Source organism: Diadema antillarum, unplaced genomic scaffold (genome assembly GCF_040938485.1).
Source record: "Diadema antillarum isolate AM-2024a unplaced genomic scaffold, OU_Dant_1.0 seq00000532_RagTag, whole genome shotgun sequence".
Lineage (NCBI taxonomy): Eukaryota > Metazoa > Echinodermata > Echinoidea > Diadematoida > Diadematidae > Diadema > Diadema antillarum.
Window position 1 is genome coordinate 470686 of NW_027271483.1, and position 26921 is coordinate 497606.

The following is a 26921-nucleotide window of genomic DNA, read 5'->3' on the forward strand; positions in this document are numbered from 1 at the left end:
TTCTCTGCTCAAGGACCACAACAAATTCAACAAATCTATGCATGGAGCTGTCGAATTATGTACTACATGATGTGAAATTCTGAAAATCATCTGGAATGTCCCTTTAAACAGAAACTTCAGACATGATTAGCAAAATGATGCACGGACTGGTATCTATAGACTCAGCAAGCATGGGAAAACAGACTGACTACATATACATCTCATTTTGATACTCATTTATTCTATAAAAATCATTTTTTGATAGAGAAACATTGTGCGTTACATCAGATTTTGTGAAACAAGTGAAAATATATTCTACAAAATACAACACATTGCTATCCTATGATCACATAGGACTGAAAACTTGTGTCAGTGATAACCATACTTGCATGTACAAAATTACATTACACTCAAGTTATAGTACTCACCGTTTCGATACCATTTCGTTCGGTACATTCCATCACTTAGAATCAGTATGATAATGATTATTCCGTATTTGGCTGAGAACTGCATATTGGGTAACTGCTGTGAATTGATTATGATAAATTCCACACATTCATATAATTCTTAATGTCAGATTTATATTTCACATAATATTCCTTTATATCATACAGAAAAAAAAATACATTAGTTGAGATGACATGCACCAGCCTCTTTAGTTGATGCTAACAAGGCCTTGAAAAAACAAACAAACAAACAAATATTTCAGAATTTTTTACAGGATGTAATATTGTCCATGATTCCTCTTAAAGGGATCATATAGTTTTGGTTGAGACCTCATTTCAGGTTTCCAACATTTTTTTTTTTTTTTGGTGAGATGATATGAGAAACCTCTCATGAAATATGAAAGAGTATGTAAAATTCTATGAGGAATTCAACGTTTGTTTGATGAAAATTGGTGTTGAAATGGCTGAGATATCGAAAAAGAGCGATTCTAATAAAGTGTGGGACCCACACTTTATTACAATCACTTTCTTTTACTTTGTTTTTGGATGTTTCAGTCATTCCAAACTTGATTTTCATCAAATAAACTTTGAATTCCTCTTAAAATGGTATGCTCTGTACTATATCATAAGTGTCTTCTTGGTATCTCGCAAAAAGTTAAAAGCCCAATTCTCATCTCCACCAATACTGTACCATCCCTTTAAAGTCAAAGTTTGGGAGGAGAATGCCTGAGAGTGATCCATGATTTTGGTGAATAGCACACAATCAGCTTGCTTCATTTGTAGTCAAATGCCATTCTTTTGAGCTACTCTCATAAAAAAAAATAATAATCAAAAAAATATTGGTACAGTGCACCATTTGTGTTCACATGAATACATAATAGGGTAGTAAGAGCCCCATACTAATGCAAACTTGATGCTCAACCCTAATTTCAACGTTTTTCATTCACTTTTGGTAGTTATGGAATCAGGATTTCTGGAAATCCAGTGCAGAAGAAAGACCCGTTTGGACATGTTCAAATGACTAGCTTCTCTGCCTCCTACACCTTGGGCATGCCGAAGTTGATGTCGTTTTCGATTCCGCACTCATTCTGTCCACGCAGGATCTTGAAGAAGCCTGTGGAGGGAACAGAGAATCAAATCACATCACATACCATCCGTTCTTGACCCCCTAGGAGCATCAAAAATTACTTGGCTGCTCTACCTGTGCATCTGGTTTAATACAGGAAACCAAAACCCAAAGAGAAATGTGGATTCAGTGAAAGCAGCAACATTAGTAGAACACATCAGTAAAAAGTTCGAGAAAAATCGGACAATCGACGCAAAAGTTATGAACTTTTAAAGTTTTGGTGTTGGAACCGCTGGATGAGGAGACTACTAGAGGTTATGATGTATGTGTAAACAATAACATAAAGAAAATATAAAGGGAATTCCACAAAAATTCACTTTTCTAGCATTATGAAAAGCACTTGACCATCCACTTCCAGAAAGCAGGGAAAATAATTGGTACCTTTAACATATGTCAGTATCAAGTTGATGGAATGTGTAATTTCCATGAAAAATCTTTTTTTTTTGTGGACTTCCCTTTACATTTTCTTAATATCGATGTCCACACATGACACCATCGATTGCATCAATTGTCCAATTTTCCTCAAACTTTCACTGGTGCGTTCTACTAATGTTGCTGCTTTCACTCAATCCACAATTCTCTTTGGGTTTTGGTTTCCTTTAAGGACCATCCATGTTCAATTCAATCCATTTTGGACCCTTTAAGCCCCAGCCCTGTAGTCCAGTGGGGTCCATCGGAACCACCTGAGCAACTCTGTATCCCCCATGCCTACTTTCCTTCTCCTTCAGAGTCCAAGTTTCAAGAGTTGGCCATCAACCAAGAAGATGGAGATATTCTCTCTATCTATTCACCACACCGATGTTCTTTGGAATATACATTTCTGTTCTATCTTGCTTCTACAGGTATGACTCCATCATGATAATTCCTTCTCAAACTATTTCTCTTCAAGAGTTGGCCATTGTCCAAGAAGAGGGGTACATTCTCTCTGTGATCATTAACCTTAACCAATGTTCTTTGGAATATATGTGACCCGCTACAACAAAAGGATCCTAAAGTCGCTGACAGCCGAGCCGAGATAATCAAGTTTGAAGTCACATCATCAAAATTGGTCAAAACAATCAGATTTCTATTTTTTGGCATAATTTTGTAGTCTAATGTTTTGTCCATCATCTGCCGAAATTTCAAAGCTAAATTGTCAAAGGAAAGGTAAGAAATAAGTGTTTTTCTGGGCCATGATTTTCCGACTTTCAATGTAAAAGAAACGTGTCCGAAGATTTGGATTTAGCGCTGCAGCTAAACTCCGCCCCTAGCAACAAGGGAGTGATCTTATTGGTCAGTGCGTGGCATCCTGATTACCGATTGGTCATGCGTAGACCGCTGGCGCTAAGCTTGACTGAACATGGCGGAGGTCGCTAAGAGCGTGCCTTCTATTGTCAAGCGGTGAAAACTGTCTCGCCTCCCCATGACCATGAAATCATCGGAAGGACAACTTTGAAGGCGTTTTTCTTGAAACTCTGATTTCCTCAACCACTTGACACGTGCTGATAAAATAATTGATATCTCCGCAAACGAGTACTTTCATGAGTTGTGCTATATATGAAATTAAATTAGAAGAGTACGGGAATAATATCATGTCATTTTCAGAAAATTGTCCTCCCCGACTTTTGGATCCTTTTGTTGTAGCGGGTCACATATATATACATGTATATTTCCGTTCTATCTTGATTATAACCCCATCCTAATAATTCCTACTTGAAATATTTCTTTCACCATCCTTCCTCTCCCATGTTTCACTCCACATAACCAACCTGATATAATGCTGGTAGAAATAGGTGGCCTATCATTTCCTCGTCTACATTCACGTACGAAGGAGATGACGAGTACTACCAGAAGACAAGTTAATTTCTCGCCTTCTTGATTCCTTCGGTCTGAGGTAAGTTTAAAATCTCATTTCCTCAGGTCAGAGAAGACAAGAAAGCGAGATAGAGATTTCACCTTCTTGACCTCTTTGTTTTGAGATCTAGACTTCTCAACTTCTTGGCATGAGTTCACAAAGGTGGTTTAAATTTAGAGCATGGACTAAAATAAGCATGAAAATCATATACTTTTGACATGCGCGAACCAACGCATGTTTGCTACTGGATGTCTGTTGATGTGCGCAATCTGTCAACAATATCAATGCGGAAGGAATTTGCATAAACCATGGTCTAAATTTAAACCATCTTCATGAATTTTGGCCCTTGGGTTAAAAAAGACGAGAAGGTGAGTTATGAAATCTTGTCTTCTCAACACCTCGGATCCAAAAAGGCGTGATGTCAGATCATGACTTCTCGGTTGCAGGAAGGCAAAAAATTAGAATGTATAATCATGTCTAACCTTCTTGGTGGCGCTCAGATCATCCACACCCCTTTCTCTGATATCCCTTCTCTATCTTTTTTAACTCTTTTTTTTTTCTCTCTCTCACATACCTTTATCTCCCCAATCTGGGTTCCAGGAGTTAGCCACCAGCCAGTAGGGGGAACCACTCTCCACACCCCAGCCTAAGATTCTGATGGCATGTCCTCCAAGGGCTTGCCCAGTGACATGTTGGTAGACACCTGCCAGAATGAGCAAAAACAAAACATATACGATGAAACCATTCACAATGTCACTATTATGATATTCCTTTGTACCCTGGTGCATTAAAAGATACAATCGAATAAGTCAGAAAATCAAACATAGTTAGATATCAGCCAGTAAGATTTGAGTATTCAGAGGCTTGGTGCATAAAAAGATACAATCAAGTCAGAAAATCAAACATTTATAAGTTAGATACAGCCAATCAGAATTGGGTATTCAGAGGCTTGTGTTTGATTTTCTGACTTACATTTGAATTAACTTTTATGCAACCAGGGCCCTGGTAAATGAACACTTTTTTCGATTAGATAGATACAGGGCATTCTTTTTAACACAGTCACGCAGGTAAAAACATATCATCCAAACAAAGAGCTTTTGTCTAACTTTCAGCACCAATAATTTTTGCAGGTTTCTACACAGAAAGACATCATATATATCATAATACATAGCAGATTTGAGGCCACAGCTACCTTCCAGAAAGTTTATGACTTTTCTGTTTCTTGTTGCTGGGGAGGAGTGGAAGAGGGGTTTGACTTGGTCGCAAAATCATTTACCCAACTAATGTCCAAAAATGTTTAACCTCTTCACTATTGAGTATATAAAGGTGCTATTCTGTGGAAGAATACTTTGCACACGACTGATGGTCTACAATCAAATATACATACAGTTTTGTCAACATACATGTGTATGCAAAAGATACGGGTGAAAAACATGTAAGAGATGGACACCAATGATGTGGGAAACATAAGCAGCAGATGAATTTACATCTCTACACCAAAATAAACTCAACTAATCATGTACACTGCCATCACAAAATACACAAATTTCAATTTAAATATTTAAGTTAAGAAGGAAAAGCTTTATTTTGGATGATGTCCAAGCATAAATGTCTCAAATGATCAAACTAATCATGACATAAACTTACATTGATCTATGCACCATCTAAAGATATTGGGAGGTTCAGATTTGACTGATGATAAGTGAAGTAATGACTTTGAATAGAGATTTAGATATCTCACCCGACTTGTAGGTGAGGAAATCCTCATAGACGGTGAAGTCGGCTTCCACTGGACCGTTTGTCATGATCTCGGTCATGATGGCGTCATCCCTGCCGCTCAAGCTGCCAACCGTGTGGGCTGGGATGTGTCGGAGGTTGCCATCGTTGACGGTGTTGTTTGTGGTAGTGGTGGTGGTGGTATATCACAGTTGTTGACGGAAATGGAAGTAGCAACAGAAGACATTATATTGTGCACTTGCGCTTCCCTCACTACAAGCATTATCGTTACCAACTACTGATTATTAACCTGTCCTTGCAAGAATGTCAAATTCTCAAGAAATTTACTTTGCGAAGGATAAAGAAGATTCCCCTATTCAACATGTTAACCCTTCCCTCAAACCTGATACTTCTCTTACAGTATCTTTCCTCTTTGGAAAAAAAAAACAGTTGCAGAACATGTTATTTTTTCTGCTTGTTTCTGGGGCAATGCTCAAACTGAAACATGTATATGGTGACAAAATATACACCATCCTATATCCTGAGATTAAAGCCATGGTTGCATATTCATTCAGGACACTTGAGTTGCAGGTTGTCTGTTCAAGTAACCTTTCAAAAAATCCTATTGATTTCAGAACGCAAAGTGGCATTATAAATTCACTCAATTTCAACAATTCTCCCATAAAATAAATCATGGAAAAGAACAGAAATCTGCCAAGTCTGGATTCAATAAGGAACCTGCAATTTGTAATATCCCACGATAATGACGAATATTTCCATTGAGTAAAGTAATGTGTTGATAATCATCCTCAAATGCAGATAGTGAAGGAGTCTTTGCACAGAATATGTTGTTGGGATACTCAAAAATGTTGCTCACTGGTAGCATATTAAGGAAATTTTATATCCAGAGCTTCTGCTGACTATTTGTGACCCGCTCGAACAAAAGGATCTGAAAGTGGGGGAGGACGATTTCCTGAAATTTACATGACATTATTCCCTTACTCTTCTTCTCATAAAAGTACTTGGTTGCAAAGATATAGATGATTTCATTAGCGCATGTCGAGTGGTTTATGAAATCAGCGTTTTGAAGAAACTGTCTTGAAAGGTTTCCTCTCGACGCTATCATGATCAAGGGAAGGCAAGAGAGTTTTCGCCTCTTGACAATAAAAGGTATGCTCTTAGCAACCTCCACGATGTTCATTCAATCTTATCACCAGCCGTCTACGCATGACCAATCAGTAACCAGTGGGCCCAAAAGTTCTCGCAGGTGGGCCGCAATGTTGGCCAAAAATAGAATGAAAAAAGAGTATCTGATCTAGCTGAGCCCTCCCCCCCCCAAAAAAAAAAAAAAAAAAACCCAAAAAAATGTAGGAAGGAAAAGGTGCCTTGGGGTAAAAAAGGTTGAGAAGCACTGTCATATACTACTTATGACTATGCTAATAATTACAAATTTCACTCTAAGATAAAAGGAAAAGTCTGTCTGAAAACACCCAAAACCCTCCAATAGAATGAATCTTAAAAAGATTCCTCAAGTTAAAATTGTGATGAAAATGCCATGATACTTTTAGTTTTAACTACTGTACATGTACATCTACATTACAAGAGCCAACCTAAACATGGGGTGAAATTGCATTATGGAAACACTTCTTACCATAGTACTTGTCTTGGTCGTATGGGGTTGTGTATCCCGCTTCACACTTTTGACTGCACTTCGGGGTGGGGCCAGTATCACCACAGGGCTGCTTGGTGCCATTGACGTGGTGATCACAAGACTTGAAGAGGTACGGCTGGCATCCCTGGTGACTCTCATACTGGCCTCTGTCACAATACCGGTCTCAAGGAAATACTGCCAAGCTGAGGCGGGGTATCCCCCATCACAGCTGTTAGGTGTACGTCAGAGGGATGAGCAGAAGCAGAGAGAGTGGGAGGAGGAGGAGGAGGAGAGGGAGGAGGTGGAAGAGGAGGAGGATGAAGATGAAGAGGAGGAGTGGAGGAGGATGAGGAGTAGCAGGAGCAGGAAGAGTAGGAGGAGGGGGAAGAGAAGGAAGAGAGGAGATGGAGAAGGAAGAGAAGGAGGGGAGGAGAAGGAGAAGGTGAGGGGAGGAGCAGGAGCAAGAGCAGGAGCAAGAGAAGGAGAGGAGGAGGAGAAGGAGGGGGAATAGGAGGAGAATGACAGGAGGACAAAATGGAAGATGAGGAGGAGGAGGAGGAGGAGAGAGAGATAGAGGAGTTTGAGGAGGAGGAGGAGGATGAATAGGAAGATGAGGAGGAAGAGAAGGAGGAGGAGAAGGAATAGGAGGAGGAGGAGGAGAAGGAAGGAGGGGGAAGAGGAGGAGGAGGATGAAGATGGAAGAGGAGGAGGAGGAGGAGGAAGAGAAGAAAAAGGAGGTGGACAAAGAGAAGGAGCAGAAAGAGCAGGAGGAAGAGAAGGAAGAGGCGGAAGACGAGGGAAGGGAAGAGAAAGAAAGGAAGAAGAGGAGGAGGAAGAAAAAAAAAGACAAACGATAAATAAAGTAATTAAGACATATGAAAATGTGATTGAAGAAACAAAAAAACTTCAGGCGACAGTCATGGTCTTCAGGACTCTGCAACAATTCAATCTCTGTCCAAAAGCTGGTTGACTCATTCCATTTCTTGTATGAAAATAGGTGGCATTATACTTTGGGTCAAAGTTTCTTTATGCTCAAGTTGGTAAAAATGATTTTGATAGTCAACAAGGTAGTTTAAGTTCACTGAATCAAATAATACGAAATTCTTGATTTTTCAAAACACAAAAATATTGTTCACAATCACATGTATGCAGCTTAGCTGAAGCAATGTTAACTCAACTCGGCATAATTTCTTCTGTCAAAGAATTTACAAAGCAGAAATTATTTCATCCAGATCTTTACTCTACACTTCCATTGATTAAGCAATCCTACATCTTCATTTTTTTTTTCTTCAAAAAGTGGCAGAATTATAGCCATGAAAGAACTGACAAAAAAAAAAACCACACACAAAAAAAAACACCACATTATACTCCTACGCTGTGAAGTGATGATAGAATTGCCTAATCTGGTATATCTACCAGCATTAATGTACCTGTATCAGACACCTCAGGAGGTCATTTACCAAACTTTTGTTAGCAGTGGAAATGGGAGGGATATATTCCATGTATTTTGCGTTGTTTCACTATGAAATAACTCTCTTACGCTTGCTACATGCATGAACTCTTGCTAGAAGTGCAAGACACAACATAGTGTAGCCGTTTAAGCATTCTCTTGACAATGAATTTACCTAGATAATAACATGAAGAAACTGTTACATTAATTGTTAATAGCAAGTTCTCTTCAGATTTCAATAAAAATAATGATATGGACTGCCCACTTTAGGGAGACACTTGCCCTTTGATTTAGACAATACAATTCTAATTTAGGCAATAAATGCTGTATCCTTCTCAAGGCCAGTCCATATTCTATCAATATTCTCTAGTTTCTGAAGAGAGTATGTATGAACCTACCCAAAACCACATGCGCTGCAGCAGGTCATCAAATTCTCAGCCGAGATGTTCACGATGGTAGCTCCATTCGAAGCAATGCAGATTCGGTCTGACATAGCCTCTGCAGCACCAAATGCCTGGTGGGCAGAGAAGGGGCAAATCCAACATCCTCATGTGAGCATAAAAATAAGATCCATTAAACAGTGGAACCACAGATAAGTGCTGCTTGTCCTCCCTTAAGCCCGCCGCACACTACACGATTTTGCCCCGATTCACCGTCTTAAGACCTTAAGACTAGAAGTGTGACGTCACAGTCTTGCCAGTTTCTGGTCGTACGACTGGGTCTCAGCGCCAGTCGTAGAGATTTGACATGTTGAATTTCTACGACTGGTCGTAGGCTTTCAGCCATTCACAATGCAGTAAAATGCAAGCGCGCGCTTTTACAGTCGGGTCGTATAGTGTGCGGTGTCCGGTTGTATGACTGGTCTTAAGACCTAGCTTGGCTTAAGACTTTAAGACCAGTCTGATCGTGTAGTGTGCGGTGGCCTTTACTGCCTCAACCCTTTCGCTACTCTTCCATCACCCTCTCTTCTTGATGATGGCCCTGTATAATAGGCTAATACGATCTAACCCCAGGCCAACAAGACCAAGGCACCCTTTCCCCTCAAACATTCAAAACATCACTGGCATCTTGCTCCCGTATTGGAGTACTGGAACAGGCAAGTGACATATTATATTTCCCTGTTAAACCCATCCACTTTATCACTTTATGTCCAGAAGTCACTCAGGTTTAAGCAAAAAACTTAAAATCTAAATATGGGTAAAAGTGAGTCAACTGATAAACAGAATAATTATCATTTAAAGCATTGTTTATCTACATTTTTCTGGAGCAAATATCCAATGGGGCAGAGCTCCACTAAAATCAAAACAACAACAACAATATCATCATCACAGATAAGATCACAATTTCACATTCTTAGGGTCCTGAGTTAGAGGCTCCTGGTAGTAGTGGTGGTGCTTTTCTAAGAATCAGATTAACATTTGCCAAGCTGCAAACCAAGCTGTGACTGAGCAGAGTAAATAAATAAAATGTCGATATGACATGTAATTTTGACTGTCTTAACCCATTGAAGACAGACTGATTTTGCTACAACATGCATTTCCCATAGACACCTGCCCGAGAGTATACTTGGGGCTCATCCTCAACGGGTTAATATATTATTCTCAATTTGTGAGCTGGATCCTTGTGAGTGCATGAGCAGATTTACACCTGTTCATCAGCCTAAACACATGTTTTAAACACCTGCTTTAACCAGATCTATGTTTTTATCAAGTTTTGCCTGTGATATCAACACATTGCATTGACATGCCTTTCAACCCGTCGAGAACGAGTCCTGAGTGTACTTAGGCAGGTGTCTATGGGAAATGAGTATTGTAGCAAAATCAAACCATCCTCAACAGGTTAAATGTTTTTTCCAGAAAATCTATCTGATCACATACACATCCTTCTTTTGGCAAAACAAAAATAAAAGCATGGAAGCATGGAAGATTATGTCCATGTCATAAAGGAGCTCATATCACATGACATGTTTCATGCTACAATGTATCCTGGTTTTGGCTTCTTTTTACTACAGCTGCTGTATGAACATGCTCTTCTTGTGAAGGTTTAAAGGGATCGTATAGTTTGGTTGAGACCTAATTTCAGGTTTCTAACATTTTTTGGTGAGATAATGAAAAACCTCTTATGAAATATGAAAGAACATGTAATTCTATGAGGAATTCAATGTTTATTTGATGAAAATTGGTTTTGAAATGGCTGAGATATCCAAAAAAGAGCAATTCTAATAAAGTGTGGGACCCACACTTTATTAAGATCGCTTTGTTTTACCTTGCGTCGCTGGGGTGACAAGACCTCGTATCTCAAAAATGTCAAATGTTCAGGAGAGCAAAAAAACATGGCGGAAAAGCACTGTAGTGAATGGGAAAGCCTTTCCTTTGACATGTCATGGTGGCTTCATTTTTGGAGTAAGACAGTTGGGATTTGGCCAAGACATCACTTGACCTATTATTTGACCATTAAGCCCCCCCCCCCCCCCAAAAAAAAAAAAAAAAAAAAAATGACATTTTTGAGATACGAGGTCTTGTCACCCCAGCGACGCTTGTGTTTGGATGTTTCAGCCATTCTAAACATGATTTTCATCAAATAAACTTTGAATTCCTCTTAAAATGGTATGCTCTGTATTATTCCATTTAAGTGTTTTGTTGGTACCAGGTATCTCGCAAAAAGTTAAAAGCCCAATTCCATCTCCACCAATACTGTACCATCCCTTTAATGTCAAAGATTTCGGCAAACATGTGGGCTGGAGAAAGAACTCATAAAGTACAAGATAATCCCTGTGACCTTGGATAAAGAACAGCATCATAAAGGCCAAATTATGACCAAAGGTTGTGTTGCATTTGTTTATGGGTATCTTTGTTTGTTTTCACCATGCCTCAGATATCGCCATGGTAACCTACCCAGCAGGATCCACACGCCCCTTGGTCGCGAATGTCCCCGATGGTCGTGCATTTCGGCCACTGCTCGCGGGCATCAAAGTTAGTCGGGAGGTCACCGATGATTTTGGGGTTTTCAACTGCAGGCAGTCTACAATAAAGAGATAGTTAATTGTATAACATTTACTCAGATAGATGATGTGTGCACGCTATAATTGTCTGTTATGCACACTTACAATTGTAGACCTACAAGTACTTTCACACAATTTAGTATGTACAATGTACACTGTATATTGTTGTCAGCTCGGCAGAAGGGCCCCAAGGCTTGCTCGCTCAAAAAAAATTAGCAAAAATTATAGTGATATATACGACTCATATGAAACAGCTTTCAAAACTTGTCAAATTGTGTCACAAATCAAAATTTGATTTGGAGGTCCCATTTCATGCTAGGGCCCCTCTGCCCAGCAGGGAATGACATCTATAATAAAGAATGCTGAATTCTGTCATGTATCTACGTTGTGTGTGACATTCATATGGACAGAGAATTTGACTGCTGTTGTTACAACTTGTCAGGATATTCCCTATTTTATTTTATTTTTTGTTGTTGTTGTTGATACAGGTAATTCATTGTTTTTCAGTTCTAGCACATGATATAGAATACCTATTAAAGTGTGATGTCATAGCCATTCATCACCATGGAAACTGGTTTTAAACAACCCCACATATGTACTATATTGTAGTCCAACTATCTGTGAACATAATGGTTGCTAACCATGCTCCTACTCATTTCCAATCAATGTCACTGCCTGAAACCGTGTACAGTCAGGATATCCTGTTTAGAACTAGCACCAACCTACGTTGTACCAGGTACGGTTTAACAAAAGACTGTGACATCATTACTTAGCTGTAGGTACTCAATAGAACCAATATGGATATATATCTTTAGCATGTCATTGTTCAGACATGACTATATCAGAGCAACTTTACAGCCTGCTCATAATGTATAAAGAGAGTCTGGCCAACTCAGTTTTTCGGCTTTATGAGTTTTGAAGCCTGTGATTGGTCAACAGTGGTCCCGTGATCTTTGCGGAGCCATGTCGTTACCAAAGTGCGCTCATATGCAGTGCTCATTACCCCTTATTTGGTACCGGTAGGTTTTCATTATTACGTTTGAGCGTACACGCTAACCCTGTAACGCGTAATACACTGGGTAACGACATGGCGTCCAATTTGCGAGTTGGCCAGACTCTCTTTATATAAGGCACTGAGTAAAAGACGCCCACTGTGCACTTAGTCACAAGTTCACATAACTTTTCTGCCCCTCCCCATCCAACCATGTCACAATCCTGTGTTAACAAAGCAGTCATGTGACAAATCACAAGGATAGAATAAATAGCCTGGATTTTATGACATCTATGGATGACTTCAGACTTTGATCTATTGAAAGGCAAAACCACATGACCTGGGTATTGATCATATTGGCAATGGGGAAAAATGCAGGTGACAAACACACTGTAAAACTGTCATATCCTGTTACATGTATTATCAGCAATCTCATTCCACAGTCAACCACAGAAATTCATTCATGTCTAGATAGCATTGTCATCCCACAGCCTACCACAGACATAGATCGATGTTTACAGGTGCGATATCCTGGTAATTCAGCAGTCACATCCCATACTGCCCTCAACAACAGAAAATAATTGTGGGGGAAGTATGAACAATGCATGATTACAGGCAGACTAGTCTCAGGTCAAGTCTTTTGCCAGTCAAGATTTCATCCATTAAAATTGTTATGTGTACAGCAGGTAAAGTACCCTCAACCCCAATGTTTGTGGTTTATACTATAACATTCCTGATATTTGTGTCCAAATAATGATGTTAAACCATGGCAGTCCTTGCCAACCAAACCTACAAATGAAAAATGAACTCACACCTTAGACTGAAGGGCTAATTTGGCATGGAAAATTGAAAAAAAAAAATCCCAAATCATAGGGAAAAAGCAACAAAAATGCCATGTTCGGCTCTATACCTTCGACGTGGGTGCCTGAAAGTCCCAAGCATCTGACGGACATCATCAAGCTTCCATCCCCGAAAGTTGGTGTGGGCCTGATTCAGAAATGCGACACACATACTCATCAATTGTGCAATCAAAATCAAAACTAAACAAAGCAAAACAAAACAAACTATAAAGCTAATCATGTGAATCATATGTCAGTGAGATGAACATTAGTTCGAGTTCAAAACGAACCTCAAGGACTTTTGAGACTGTCGCCAGCATAATATATCTCTAGAACAATGGCAAGAGGAGAAAAATCTGATGACATCTTCAAACAATGTGCAGGCGAGAGTCTCACTTTCGGTAAAGTCATTGACTGTGAACAATGATATTCTTAACCCACTCCATACTAAATTCTGAAATCCTTATAGACTTAGAACAGAGGCCAGCAGGTTCCTGTAGGGAACAAGTTAAAACTGTCAGAGGCTTCCCTAATCATATGAATACTTTCATGACTTTCTAACAAAAATGTCAATCCAATATTTTTGCCATAAGCAAAGAATTAACTCATTACATAAAAGCAGTTCTCTAAATCAGTGTGATGATTATACAGAACTTGCAATCTGCAACTTTAGGAACATGAAAAAGAAGAAGACTTCATTTTGTTCATCCCTTTTCTTCACCACGTCTCATTAATCATAAATTCTTCTCTAGATGCTAACATTTTTATCCGGAAGAAAGAGGTTCCATCACATTTGCTCCTGCAACAATTGCTCCCACGAAATATCTAAATATCTAAAAGCCAAATATACATTCTACCCACAAACATAACACTTACCCTAATCCTAATCTTCAGGCAAGTGATTATAATATTAGGCTAACATATCATCTAATAAGGTCATATATCCCTTTTGCAAATGTTACAAAGTTTCATATGGTTGACGAAGAATGTCTCCCAACATAGTGTATGAAATTATACCTGGTACTGTATTACACCTCAGAATTGTAAAAAAAAAAAATGAAAAATTAACTCTATGCCACTTGACAATATGCTCCTCTTCTGTACTGAGAAAAAAAATGTTGAATTATCTTTTATTATCTTCTTCTTTTTTGAGGGGAAGGGGTCTGGACAAATCTCCTATTTATTCCCTCTTCACCATACAAGAAGTTTCCAGTTTACTAGTCTGAGGAAAGGTTGGAATTACCCACCCTTATAATATACCATGAAATGACGTGAAAGAAATCTAAAAGTTTCAGGGTTGCAGAAGAGACACACAAACTTTAAAGGGATTGTATGGTTTTGGTTGAGACCTATTTTCATGTTTCTAACATTTTTTGTGTGTGTGAGATAATGAGAAAACACGTATAAAATATGAAAGAGCATGTAATTCCATAAGAAATTCAATGTTTATTTGATGAAAATTGGTTTTTAAAATGGCTGAGATATCCAAAATAGAGCGATTCTAATAAAGTGTGGGACCCACCCTTTATTACAATCTCTTTGTTTTACTTTGTTTTTGGATGTTTCAGTCATTCCAAACCCTATTTTCATCTTTAAAATAAACTTTTAATTCCTCTTCAAATGGTATGCTCTGTACTATTTCATAAGTGTTTTCTTGGTATCTCGCAAATAAGTTAAAAGCAAAATTCTCATCTCCACCAATACTGTACCATCCCTTTAAAGACCAAAAAAAAAAACCCCAAACCCCTGTATACCTAATGAAATAAAAACTCAATGAGACTGGAACCTTTAACAAGTGTCTCACGTGGACACTAAAAAAATTAACCCATTGAGGACGAGACCCGAGTATACTCAGGCAGGTGTCTAAGGGAAATGTGTGTTGTAGCAAAATCAGTCTGTCCTGAACGGGTTAAAGGGATGGTATAGTTTTGCTTGAGACCTATTTTCAGGTTTACAACTTTTTTTCTTTTTTTTAACTAATGAGAAACCTCTTTAATATGAAATATGAAAGAGCATGTAATTTCAAGAGGAATTCAATGTTTATTTTCTTGAGAAAAATTGGTTTTGAAATGACTGAGATATCCAAAACAAAGTGATCCTAGTATAAGTTGGGATCCACTTTAGGATCGCTCTGTTTTACTTTGTTTTTGGATATATATCTCAGCCATTTTGAAACCGATTTTCATCAAATAAACTTTGAATTCCTCTCAAAAAGATAAAATTCTAAAAATCTAAATTGTAAAAATGGTAACATTTCATGAGTGGTTTCTTAGTATCTCGCAAAAAGTTTCAAAAGTGCAATCCTCATCTCTACCAATTATACCATCTCTTAATTTACCATTTGCAGATGAAACAAAAACCCAACACTAATGCTTCAAATAATTATAAAATGTGAGTTAGGGATAGAAACAACCATTTAGATGTAAAAATTTGAACAAGTATAATTGATGTTAATTAAGTATTGTTAAATATACAAAATGTGAACAAAAATGTTCCCAGACTAAACCGTGTACAGTTATGGTGTAATGAGAGAAATAGTGATATCTCCTTATATTTTAGGCTTTATTGCAATAATTGGATGTTTTGTGATACAGCTGACCTACATAGGTCTATGCATCAAAAGTGATATCGTGAACATTTTTTACATCACTGCTCCCAGAGGTAAACAGGACCTCTAGCACAAGGTTATCCAACTCAAAAAAGAAAGAAAAAAAAAAACGCTCCCCTGGTTAGTACCCAGTAAACATACCTTCCATGTTGTGTGCATGTTGTTGACTTCAAAGGCAATCTTCCCCTGGAGGATCTCCAGGTCGGTCGCTGCCAGACTTACAGCCAGCAGGCTGGCTAGAATCAGCAGCTTCATGGTGTAAAGCTGGTCAAGAACAATAATATTTGTACTTGATAAAAAAAAAATTATATCAGTATTGCAGTATCAGTAATTACGATATAACCAATATAACTGTTACTTAGAACATGCATCATGACCCAGCATGTCTGAATTTAAAGGTGTGTGTGTGTGTGTATGTACTTTTGCCATACGATATCAACCATTTGTGACCCTGCATCACAAAACCAACAAAAAGTCGCCAGACATGGATTTTTAGTTAAGAGCAGATTCTGGAAGATTAGACTTTAAGCTTTAACATGATGCATAACTCAATTCAAATGGACTCTCCTAACCTATCAAAATACTGGAAAGAAAGCACACACTCTGGAAAGTGTGAACTGAGAAAAGAGGCTTTGAAGTACAGGGTCTATTCAAGTGCTTCTTGCTGTGTGATGAATGGTTGACCAATTTCATATATTTTCAGTCCTGACATAAAATCAGTGGGTGCGACTGTTGGTTTTGTGATGCACGGTCACATTTACTTTAAAAAATAACCAAAAACTGATGCCAATGTGCCATCACTATTGAGAACTGAGCTGGATATGTCTCGAAAGGCATTAGGATAATCCTGATCCTACAATTTCCACCAATCGTCTGATCATATCGATTATTCAAATGCTCACCCTATGGCGCCCCTATTTGATTTCTTAACCCTTGCACTGCGCATTTCCTCTAAAATAATAAAATCCGCATCTTTTAAAGCAAAATCTCATATTCAAGTTATTAAATAGGGTAATTGAAAAATAAATAAATTTTCTATAAAACTTAGATGTGTAATACTCTAAACTAATATAATAGAATCTAGATTCATGTTTAAAATTCACGAAATATAAATCTTCTGTATTCTTCGTTACTTATCTTTGTTGCTCTCCAAGAATGGTAAATTTTCAATAGGAATTCTCACAAAAAGAAAACACACTCAACTGTTTAACGAGTCATTTGGATCATTTGGATAAGCACTGTCCTATTGCATACTATTACTAGACCATACAGTATAAACCACTCGGCACTGGCAGAAAAATCTGTCTGCCGGAAGAATCTTTTACTTTTTCGGCCCTCCTCCGTAGGAAGAAAAGCTAGACGTAACGTTACAATATCACATATCTCCAACGACAAAATGCATCATATAGACCGATCTTTCGGTCAACCACAGTCAAATAACTTACACAGCCCTGGCCCTGCCTGTCGCTGTACCAGTATGTACATAAGTGTCTCCACTCAAATAAACAACGTAGAGTCGACACAGCTAGTGAGGTTGTTCTACACCCTGCCCTGCCGATATGCATCGACCGCTCACATGGTACATACAATAATCATCGAGTCATCATCATAGTGTGTAGCCTGTAGTGTAGGTAAACAGTGATTATTAATTACCTAATTAATAACGTCCAGCGAAGTCCCTCAGTTAGAAACCCTCAGAGCTCAAGCCTCAGATACATGCACTCTCAGTAGGTTGGTGGTGATATGAAGTTAATGAACTGAACTAGCTGAGGACATAAATGCGGCCTCGTCATTTACTGTAAGTAGAATGCCCTCGCCGGTAAATACACGGACAACGTGAAGACCGCAAAGCGTATCACGTGACAAACGTTTACTCAAGTCATGTGAATCGTCCTCATGTGACTCCAATATTCTACGCTCAAGGCATTTTTTTTTTTAAATGCATCATTCTCAAGGGAAAACGACAATATTGAAAAAAATACATAGAAGAGACGATCATGTCAGTAGTGAATAGTAGAAAACAAGTAAGAAAAACTGTGATAAAACATAAAAACTAGCGTGTAAAACTGCATGCAGGTCCCAAAATTCATTGGCGTGAAAATTAGAAAATGTAGGCCTTTAGATATCAATTTACCTAGCCTAACCCTGGTACAAAACATGTATAATTGATATTCATTATCCTATATGAATGTCTATTATTTTGTGTATCATTCAGTATGGTTACTTTATGAGTAATTGGATGATTTCTCCATATAACAATGCGATTTTTATCTCAGTGATCTCAAAACAAAGAAAGAAACAAAACAAAACAAAACAAAACAAACCGAAACCAGACAAAAGCAGACCTCCGAAATTAATTCTCTCTGTACTGATTGCACAAGAATCCCCCCCCCTCTGCCGCACCCCCGCCCTCTTTATTTCTCGACCTGTCACAAGTATTTATGGTGATGGCGCGGAGACTGCTCTCAAAGTGCAATTTCGCACATTTTCTAGTCGACTTTTATAAACAGAGCAAAATCAGACGAAAAGTGTGGAAACAGTTTCATATAAATCGGACACTGATTTACAAAGTTATGCAAATCTATAGTTTCATATAATATCAGCAAATGGTGGTATGTATTAGTGTATAGGACCTAGAGGCGATGACATCATCACCTCAAAACTTTCACACTGGTATAGTTTGCACACACACACACACACACACACACACACACACACACACAAACATTATTATGAGGAAACCTCTCGCATTCTGTTGGTCTGATATTGCCAAACGAATCTCTTGGGCCAACCTGAAAATAATATGGAAATGAATATAAAAGTCCGAGTGCTCTAATACCGCATGACCCCTAGCTCCATCATCCATTGTCTTGTTTGATGTCATTAGAAATAACACAACTCACTCGTATGAAATATGCTGTCAGCCTCACAGGTTACCCATGGGAAAATATATCAATCATCAATGATGTTCAACAGGCCGCACGTACTATATACATGTTTGCACTCCCAAAACGAATTCGAAGTGAAATACGTAATTCAAGGATTCATGCTGTTATAAAGTCAAACGTAATTTCAACATAATAACCTGATTCATTTCATTTTATTTATTTATTTCAGCACGGCACAGGATTCAGCCAGACGGCTGTAATTCTTCCTCATGTCCGTGCATCATGAGATAAAAGTGACATACTTATTTCAAAACATACATGAAACATATATACAACAGACAATTAAGATATGGAAACAAATCAGAGCAAAAGTGAATAGAAAAAGAAAAAATATATTTACAGAAAAAAATGAACACAATCATGTTCGGTTTACTTGAAAACAAAAATGAGGGAGGGGTACAATATCATTGTGGTGTCAGATACAAATTTAAAGTCCGTCTATAACCGCTGAAAAATATTTGCTGTTTTACGAATGTTGGCAATATATTCCATAATTTTGGGCACTTGATAACTAAAACTCCTTTGCCTAAAGCAGGTTTGGATAATTATATGGTAACTTCAATATCAGCGTTATATTCTTTAAGTCATAATGAAAAATTTTCAACTCAAACATTTCACTTATATATTTAGGGGTTAGATTATAAGCGATTTTATACATTGTGCACAACATACTTATGTTTGTTTCTTCTCATCTTAAGTGTGTCAACATTAATTTGTACACTCATGAGTACAACAAGTTAGTTGGATATCTCGAATTTACGTGCAACACTGCTCTTAGAGAACGACTCTGGAGAATTTGAAGACGCTGAATATAACTATGTTTAATATTTGACCATATGACATCACAATAATCAAAATTGCTTTGAATGGCGGATTTATAGAATATAATAGCCTTTTTAAATGAAATAAAATGTCTTATCCTTTTTAACAAATACAAATTTCTGACAGTGCGTTTACACAAAATAATGTTCAATATGATGGCTCCAGTCTATAGGGACTGATGAATATATTAGTACACACCAAGATATTTACAATGAGGAACTTGAGCTATTCTAACATTATTTACACTCACATTCAAGTTCACAAGTTTAACCTTTTTCTTAGACCCTATTGGCATAGTTTCACATTTTTCCAAATTAAGGGCTAATCAACATATATCATGGTATAAATTTTGTTCAATCTGTTTCACATTTTTACCAGACACATGAGTACACGTGTCGTCAGCATAAAATGCAACCGATGAACGTTGTATGCAGTTAATAGGCAAATCATTAATATAGATTGTGAACAAGAGCGGTCATACGAACATGAAAGTAATTAGTGGTAAGAGTTAAAATTGTTGGTCTGCACATGGGTCCAAAGTAGGGATTCAATTAGGACCTATTATCAAGAATGTCTCCCGCCATCAATATAAAAACACATATATTTTTTTTTTCTTAAAACTTACGTGGCATTTCCATACTTTAGAACTTGAGTTCTTCTCAATGAAGAAGTTATCAGACATTTATTCATGCAAAGATTTTACACAACAGAGTTTTACTGATATGCATTATACTGTCGAAAGTGCGTCATTTAAATCAACGACTTTCAAGTTTGCTGAAGCATGTTAAGATTGCGTTTAACAATCAAAATAGCCCCATACAATATTTTGTGATATACGATTACATTTCAAAATGAAAAGCAACAATAAAAGCAGCAGCTTACGCGGTAATGTTGCAGCCAACCTTGCCGGAAAGAACACAATGTCCCACCATGTGAAACACAATGTGAAACACAGTTTGAACACACTGTGAACTTGCAGTGTGAAATCTCTTGATTCACACTGTTTAATTCGAACGTTTTAACAGTGTGAACACAATGTGAATCGTTACTATGTGAATACCCTGTGAAAAACCACACCAAAGTGGGAACTAATCTTCGCACTGTTATACTCGAGCATTTTCTTTTTCAAATAGTCGACTGTGTGAATACAGTGTGAACACACTGTACGATTATAGATACTGCGTTCTTTTCAGCAGAGGATAATAATTCATGATATAACAAACTTGAACATTTATTTATTTATTTATTTTATTTATTTCACATATTTAAAAAGGGTAGCCCAAGTCAGCACTTGCTGGTTTTCATCGGGGCCCTTTAAAAACACAACACATAAAACATTCCAGAATTACATTTACTAACAAACATAGAAAAAGAAAAAATAGTATACACATTCAATACAATCAAAATCAAACATATAACGCTTATAGAACAATTTCAAAGACATGTAAATACTAAACGTTTCTAAATGAACAAAAATGAATTGGGAAAAACTACAACAATAACATTTATTGCACAATTCAAACAACCCGTAAAACTGTGAAAGACCGTGTTAGTCATTGATTAAAGAAAAAAATCTCGATAATAAAACACACGTATCATAGGCTCCTTTTGAACAATTGTAAGTTGGGGGAACATCGTGTCTCTAATGGCAAATTATTCCAGTGAGATACCGCTGTGCACACAAGACAGGCACACAAGACAAGAATTAATTCGACTGTCAATATATATTCTATATTTATGTCAATAAAGTAATGTGGTCTATAGTCTTCGCATTTTTCAAAATGTTATTTACATTATATATATATAATATATATATATATATATATATATATATACATATATATATATATATATCTGTCAAATGTGTCATGCATATCAACAATTTTCAAGTTTGCTGAATCATGTTAAGATTGCGTTTAACAATCAAAATTTGAGCTTTTGTGATATACGATTACATTTCAAAATGAAAAGCAACAATAAAAAGCAGCAGCTTACGCGGTAATGTTACAGCCAACCTTGCTGGAAAGAACACAGCGTCCCACCATGTGAAACACCATTGTGAAACATAGTTTGAACACACTGTGAACTTGCAGTGTGAAATATCTTGATTCACACTGTTAAATTCGAACGTTTTAACAGTGTGAACACAATGTGAATCTTTACTTTGTGAATACCCTGTGAAAAACCACACCAAAGTGGGAAATAATCTTCACACTGTTATATTCGAGCGTTGTTTTTTTTTTCAAATAGTCGACTGTGTGAATACAGTGTGAACACACTGTAGGATTATAGATACTGCGTTCTTTTCAGCAGAGGAGGATAATAATTCATGATATAACATACTTGAACATTTCAGGCACACAAGACAAGAATTAATTCGACTGTCAATATATATTCTATATCTATGTCAATAAAGTAATGTGGTCTATAGTCTTCGCATTTTTCAAAATGTTATTTACATAATATATATAAATATATATATATATATATATATCTGTCAAATGTGTCATGTATATCGACGATTTTCAAGTTTGCTGAAGCATGTTAAAGATTGCGTTTAACAATCGAAATAGCCCCATACGAGCTTTTGTGATATACAAATACATTTCAAATAAAAAGCAACAATAAAAGCAGCAGCTTACGCGGTAATGTTGCAGCCAACCTTGCTGGAAAGAACACAGCGTCCCACCATGTGAAACACAATGTGAAACACAGTTTGAACACATTGGAATTATTTTGCAGTGTGAAATCTCTTAATTCACACTGTTAGCATTTTAACAGTGTGAACACAATGTGAATCATCAATTCACAGTGTGAATAATTAAGTCATGATGTGAAACAGAACATTACCATGTGATTACCCTGTGAAAAACGACACCACAGTGTGAAATAATCTTCACACTGTTATATTCGAGCGTTTTTTTCACATAGTCGACTGTGTGAACACAGTGTGAACACACCCTGGGATTCTGTGTTCTTTCCAGCAGGGGAGGATAATTATGCAAATTCATGATATAACATTATACTTGAACATTTCAGGCACATGAAAAAAAAACACACAAATTTAATTCGACTGTCACTATCAATAAAGTAAAGTGGTTATTAGTGTCCCGCATTTTCAAAATGTTATTTGCATTATATCAAATATATACATAAGTTTACAGCATCTTGCATTAATTCTCTTAAAGGTCTTTCTAAATATATCTGAACGTATGAAGAACTAATTCATGACATTGTCAAAAAGCCTTTGGAATTTATGATTTAACCGCGGTAACTACTTCAACAAAAATGTTCTACACATCCTTGTTGTTCTATACGTAGATGCCAATAAATCAAACATTATATGTGTCATCATCATTCAACACTTTGTAGGATACATGGGGAGGAAAACAGAAGAAGAAGAAGAAGAAAGAAGACTCCAAATTCCTATATTCACATATGGATACACTGAGTTGGCGGTATCCTGTATTTTCCTTTTTAACGCTACTTATGAGTGATTATTTGATTACAAATGCAGCTATCATAGTGATACATGTGCATCACTTTATGAATCATGTGATGTGTAAGAAGGTATGGAAAATCATTTTTTGATACTATTCATGCATTATTCCATAATAATAATATGTATTTCCATATAATTGTGTCATAATATAACTATTTTAACGCAACTTTAACTTCAAGCATCGAATATGTTTCATACATGCATGATCTTGCTGTACACGATCTCAAAGTAGTTAAATCAAACTTATGCGTCATATACTGTTCAACACTTTCTATGATTAACGGGAAGGAAAATAAAAGAAGAAGAAAGAAGAAGAGTCAAAAGTGAAAGAGGAAAAGGAAACGAAGTAAATCTGCCTCTTGCGTTATAGATTAAGTTCATTCATTCATTTCATTTGAGTACGGTACAGGACTACAGGTTCCAGCCAGGACTGTTCTTCAGAAGTCAGGGGATGTACAAAAATCTACGATTATGAAATGATGTTATGCAATGAACTTCAACAATATTATATATATTTTAACGCGAAAAGAGGAACTAGGTAGAACAAATCTTAAATTCAATGAGTACAATATGAATATCTCTCCGATTAGTGGTCATAATTATTCATGTTCACCATGTTCTACGACGTGATTCTACAATAAACGTTTTCAAAATATTGATCTAGTCTCTCTTAAGCATCAAAAGTGTGTTATAGGACTAAAGGTCTGAAGACAAATTATTCCGCAATATCGCCCCATGAAAACTGAAACTTGATATGTGTTTATCTCGGGCAACGAGAATCCTAACATACTTTTTAAATCATAAGAAGCGTATCTATAAGATCAAATTTCAAAAACTTGAAACGCTGTTTTATTCTATTTACATGTAACTAACTTAATATTTACATAGATAAATTAGGACGGTGGTATCCCGTATTTCCTTTTTTAAAGGGATGGTATAGTATTGGTGGCGACGAGGATTGGGCTTTTTGATTTTTGCAAGATACCAATTAAGAAACCACTTATAGAATAGTACAGAGCATGCAATTCTAAGTGGAATTCAAAATTTATTTGATTAAATTCGGTTTTGGAATGGCTGAGACATCCAAAAACAAAGTAAATCAAAGCATTCATAACGAAAGGTGCGGGTCCCACCTTTTATAAGGATCCCTCTGTTTCGGATATCTTAGCCATTTCAAAAAACAATTTTCATCTAAATAAAAAACATTGAATTCCTCTCAGAATTACATGCTCTTTCACATTTCATGAGATGTTTCTTCTCATCCCACCCAAAAAAAAAAAAAAAAAAATGTTACAAACCCGAAGTTAGGTCTCAACCAAAACTATACGATCCCTCTAATGTTACAGAAGTGTTTTGACATACATTATACGTACATCTAAATGTCAATAATGCACCTATAAAGTTTGTAGCATCATCCGTTTGTGCAGTTTTTAAATTGTAAGAACGTATGACATTATTAGATTTATTGACTTTGTTCGTACACTATAATAAATGGTATTTCTCTCATAATTTGTCATGTCAACTATAAACGGCAACGTAACTTCTTCAAACAAAAATGTCACTTACATGTTCTTGCTGTTCCCCATGCATCTAATATCAATGTTATTACAGCCCATAAGTCAAACAGCCCACGAGTCATATAGGCCTAGCCTATGCCGATTCGACACTATAATACAAACAAGGCCAACGAGACCAATGTCCCGTCGAACTCGTGGACTGTTTTAGTGTCGAAATCATGGGCCTTACTTGCCTCGGGTCGAACGCATGGTCTGTGCGACTCGCGGCTGTATGACTCATGCAATATGTCAACCAGCCCATGAGTTCGACACTGAAAAATAATGGACCTTTTTTTCAATGTCGAACTTGTGGGCTGCATGACTCGTGGGTGTCGGTCTCGTGTGATATGATCCCGAGTTTGTACCATCTGTGGTATCATGGTATGGCGGAGTCACCTCACGGGGGTTGCAAACCTGGTAAGCTGACATCAAAATGTAAATAATACTCAGTCATTGAAGATCACTTATTAATTATATATATAGTTCCATGCGTAAACCGCACCAAGAGTGGTACTCTGTCGGCATGACTCGGACGTACCGGCAGACCAGTGGCTCGGGAAAGCGGTTGAACACCGTTGTGTTACGATCACAGTTGGCTCGAAAGATCTGCGATAAAGAGAGTGAGTAACAGAGCTTGTTGAAAAACAAACAATAACCAGAAACGATGAAAATAAAGCACGATGAATGTTTCTACAATTCATTCTTTACAAGGCAGTAAGAGAGTTGTGAGAAGCTGGCACAATCGCCTCTTTTGTCCGTGTGGCCATGGAAATTGTGACATCAAAATCACACAGGAACAATGTGAAGGGAATAGAATGCCGACCTATGTAATGTTGTACACTTATGAACATTGTATGATATTATTTATATCCCTCACAAATTGCTTCTCGTCCTCTGATTCTTGAAAATTACGATGAAATCACTATTAAGATACTATCTGCCAAATCTGGTAAAAATCCGTTGTGGGGTTTACCAGAAAATGTTGACAATTAAAACAAAAAAAGTGGTCGCTATAGCAGGTGCTGGCTAAGACATGTGGTGAAGTAATGATCCATCCGCAGGTTTGATTGAGAGTTTCTCTTTGATTTATATACATACTATAGGTGAAATGAACGGTTTGCACATATCCCGGCGGCTTTTGCACATTTCCCGGCAAAATTGAACATTTTTGCACATTTCCCGTTGATAAAATTTAGAGATTTGCACATTTCCCGGCGAGACGTTTGCACATTTCCCGGTGTTGGCACATTTCCCGGCTCCACAAGGTTCGTTATTCTGAAAGACACGTATTCCGTATACACCTTCCTTTTTGTTAGCCCGAAAATGAAATAGGGTTTGTTATAATCGGAACATTTTTGTGACATTTTTCCAAGGTTCGTTAGTCCGAAAATAAAGAAATTCGAAACCGCTCACCATATCCTCATCAGCATTCTCGCTTCCTCGGACTGTAGTAAAGGTGTCTCCGTCTGAACTAAAGCTGACCTTGTAGAACTTAACCCATTGGTCAACATTAGGTCGCCCTTGCGTCGCCACTCCGACCACTGTACGGGACGTCGTGAGGTCGACCTGTCAGCATGCATTGACCAAAATTTTGTTATCAATATCAACTCGTTAAAGGAGAATTTACCCCGTATGTGGATTCTGTGAATGCAGAAAATATTTGAACATATCAGGGACATTTGAGGAAAATCGGGTTTGTTGCCACTAGATCAGTGAGCGTCATTGATGGATAAGAAGACTACAACTATTGTGAATTCACGAATTGTTACAGCCTTCTTATTCAGAGATGACAGCGCATGGGCTTACCCTAAAACACTCATAACTTCTGTTCGTATTGATTTTCTTCAAAAATGCTCTAATTCTTTGCTTTCACTGAATTCACATACAGTTTGGAGCAAATCGTCTTTATAATAAACATTCCTAATACGAGAGGGGGCTAGTCGGAGAGGATAGACATTACAAGATTGCAGGATACGTCTCAGGGAAATAATTCCTCCCTGTAACATGTGTAGGTAATATATTTAATAGGGAAAATCCGGTTAGTGGTATATAGTGTGGAAGGAACATTATTTTTGCTAGCCACCGGAATGATGAATGTACATTTTGGTCGTAATTTTTTAAAACACCAATTCGTGTCTAACAGCATGTATGACAAGTTATCGCAGGACACATCTTGGTACCAGACAGATTAAATTCACCTTTCCGAAGAGGGACAGGTTAATCCACAATGGATATACGATTTCGGCCGGACTGATGTTCTGGAATTACCGATTTGTACATACCAGATCGATAAATTTGAGGAATCCTTACAAAGTCAAATGCCAATACACGCGGTATCCAATATATAGGGAAGCTTCATTAGCGAACAGAGAAGCCAGTTGTACCTTGATCCAAGGACTCGAATCTGAATCACTAGCCACCCACGCTGTATCCGAGTTGAGTCGCCCGTGTC

At 37.4% G+C, this 26921-nt stretch overlaps 1 protein-coding gene across 1 annotated transcript; it reads right to left on the bottom strand.

The window, feature by feature from the left end:
* Positions 1 to 1323: 1323 nt before the first annotated feature.
* Positions 1324 to 17447, bottom strand: LOC139734537 (cathepsin B-like). Its single transcript, XM_071645313.1, is given in 10 exon segments — positions 1324 to 1539; positions 3960 to 4088; positions 5127 to 5243; positions 6753 to 6920; positions 6923 to 6981; positions 8601 to 8716; positions 11097 to 11223; positions 13105 to 13181; positions 15783 to 15905; positions 17295 to 17447. Coding segments are annotated over 9 exon segments (984 nt in total). The 5' UTR covers positions 15897 to 15905; positions 17295 to 17447; the 3' UTR covers positions 1324 to 1462.
* Between the last annotated feature and the right edge of the window lie 9474 nt (positions 17448 to 26921).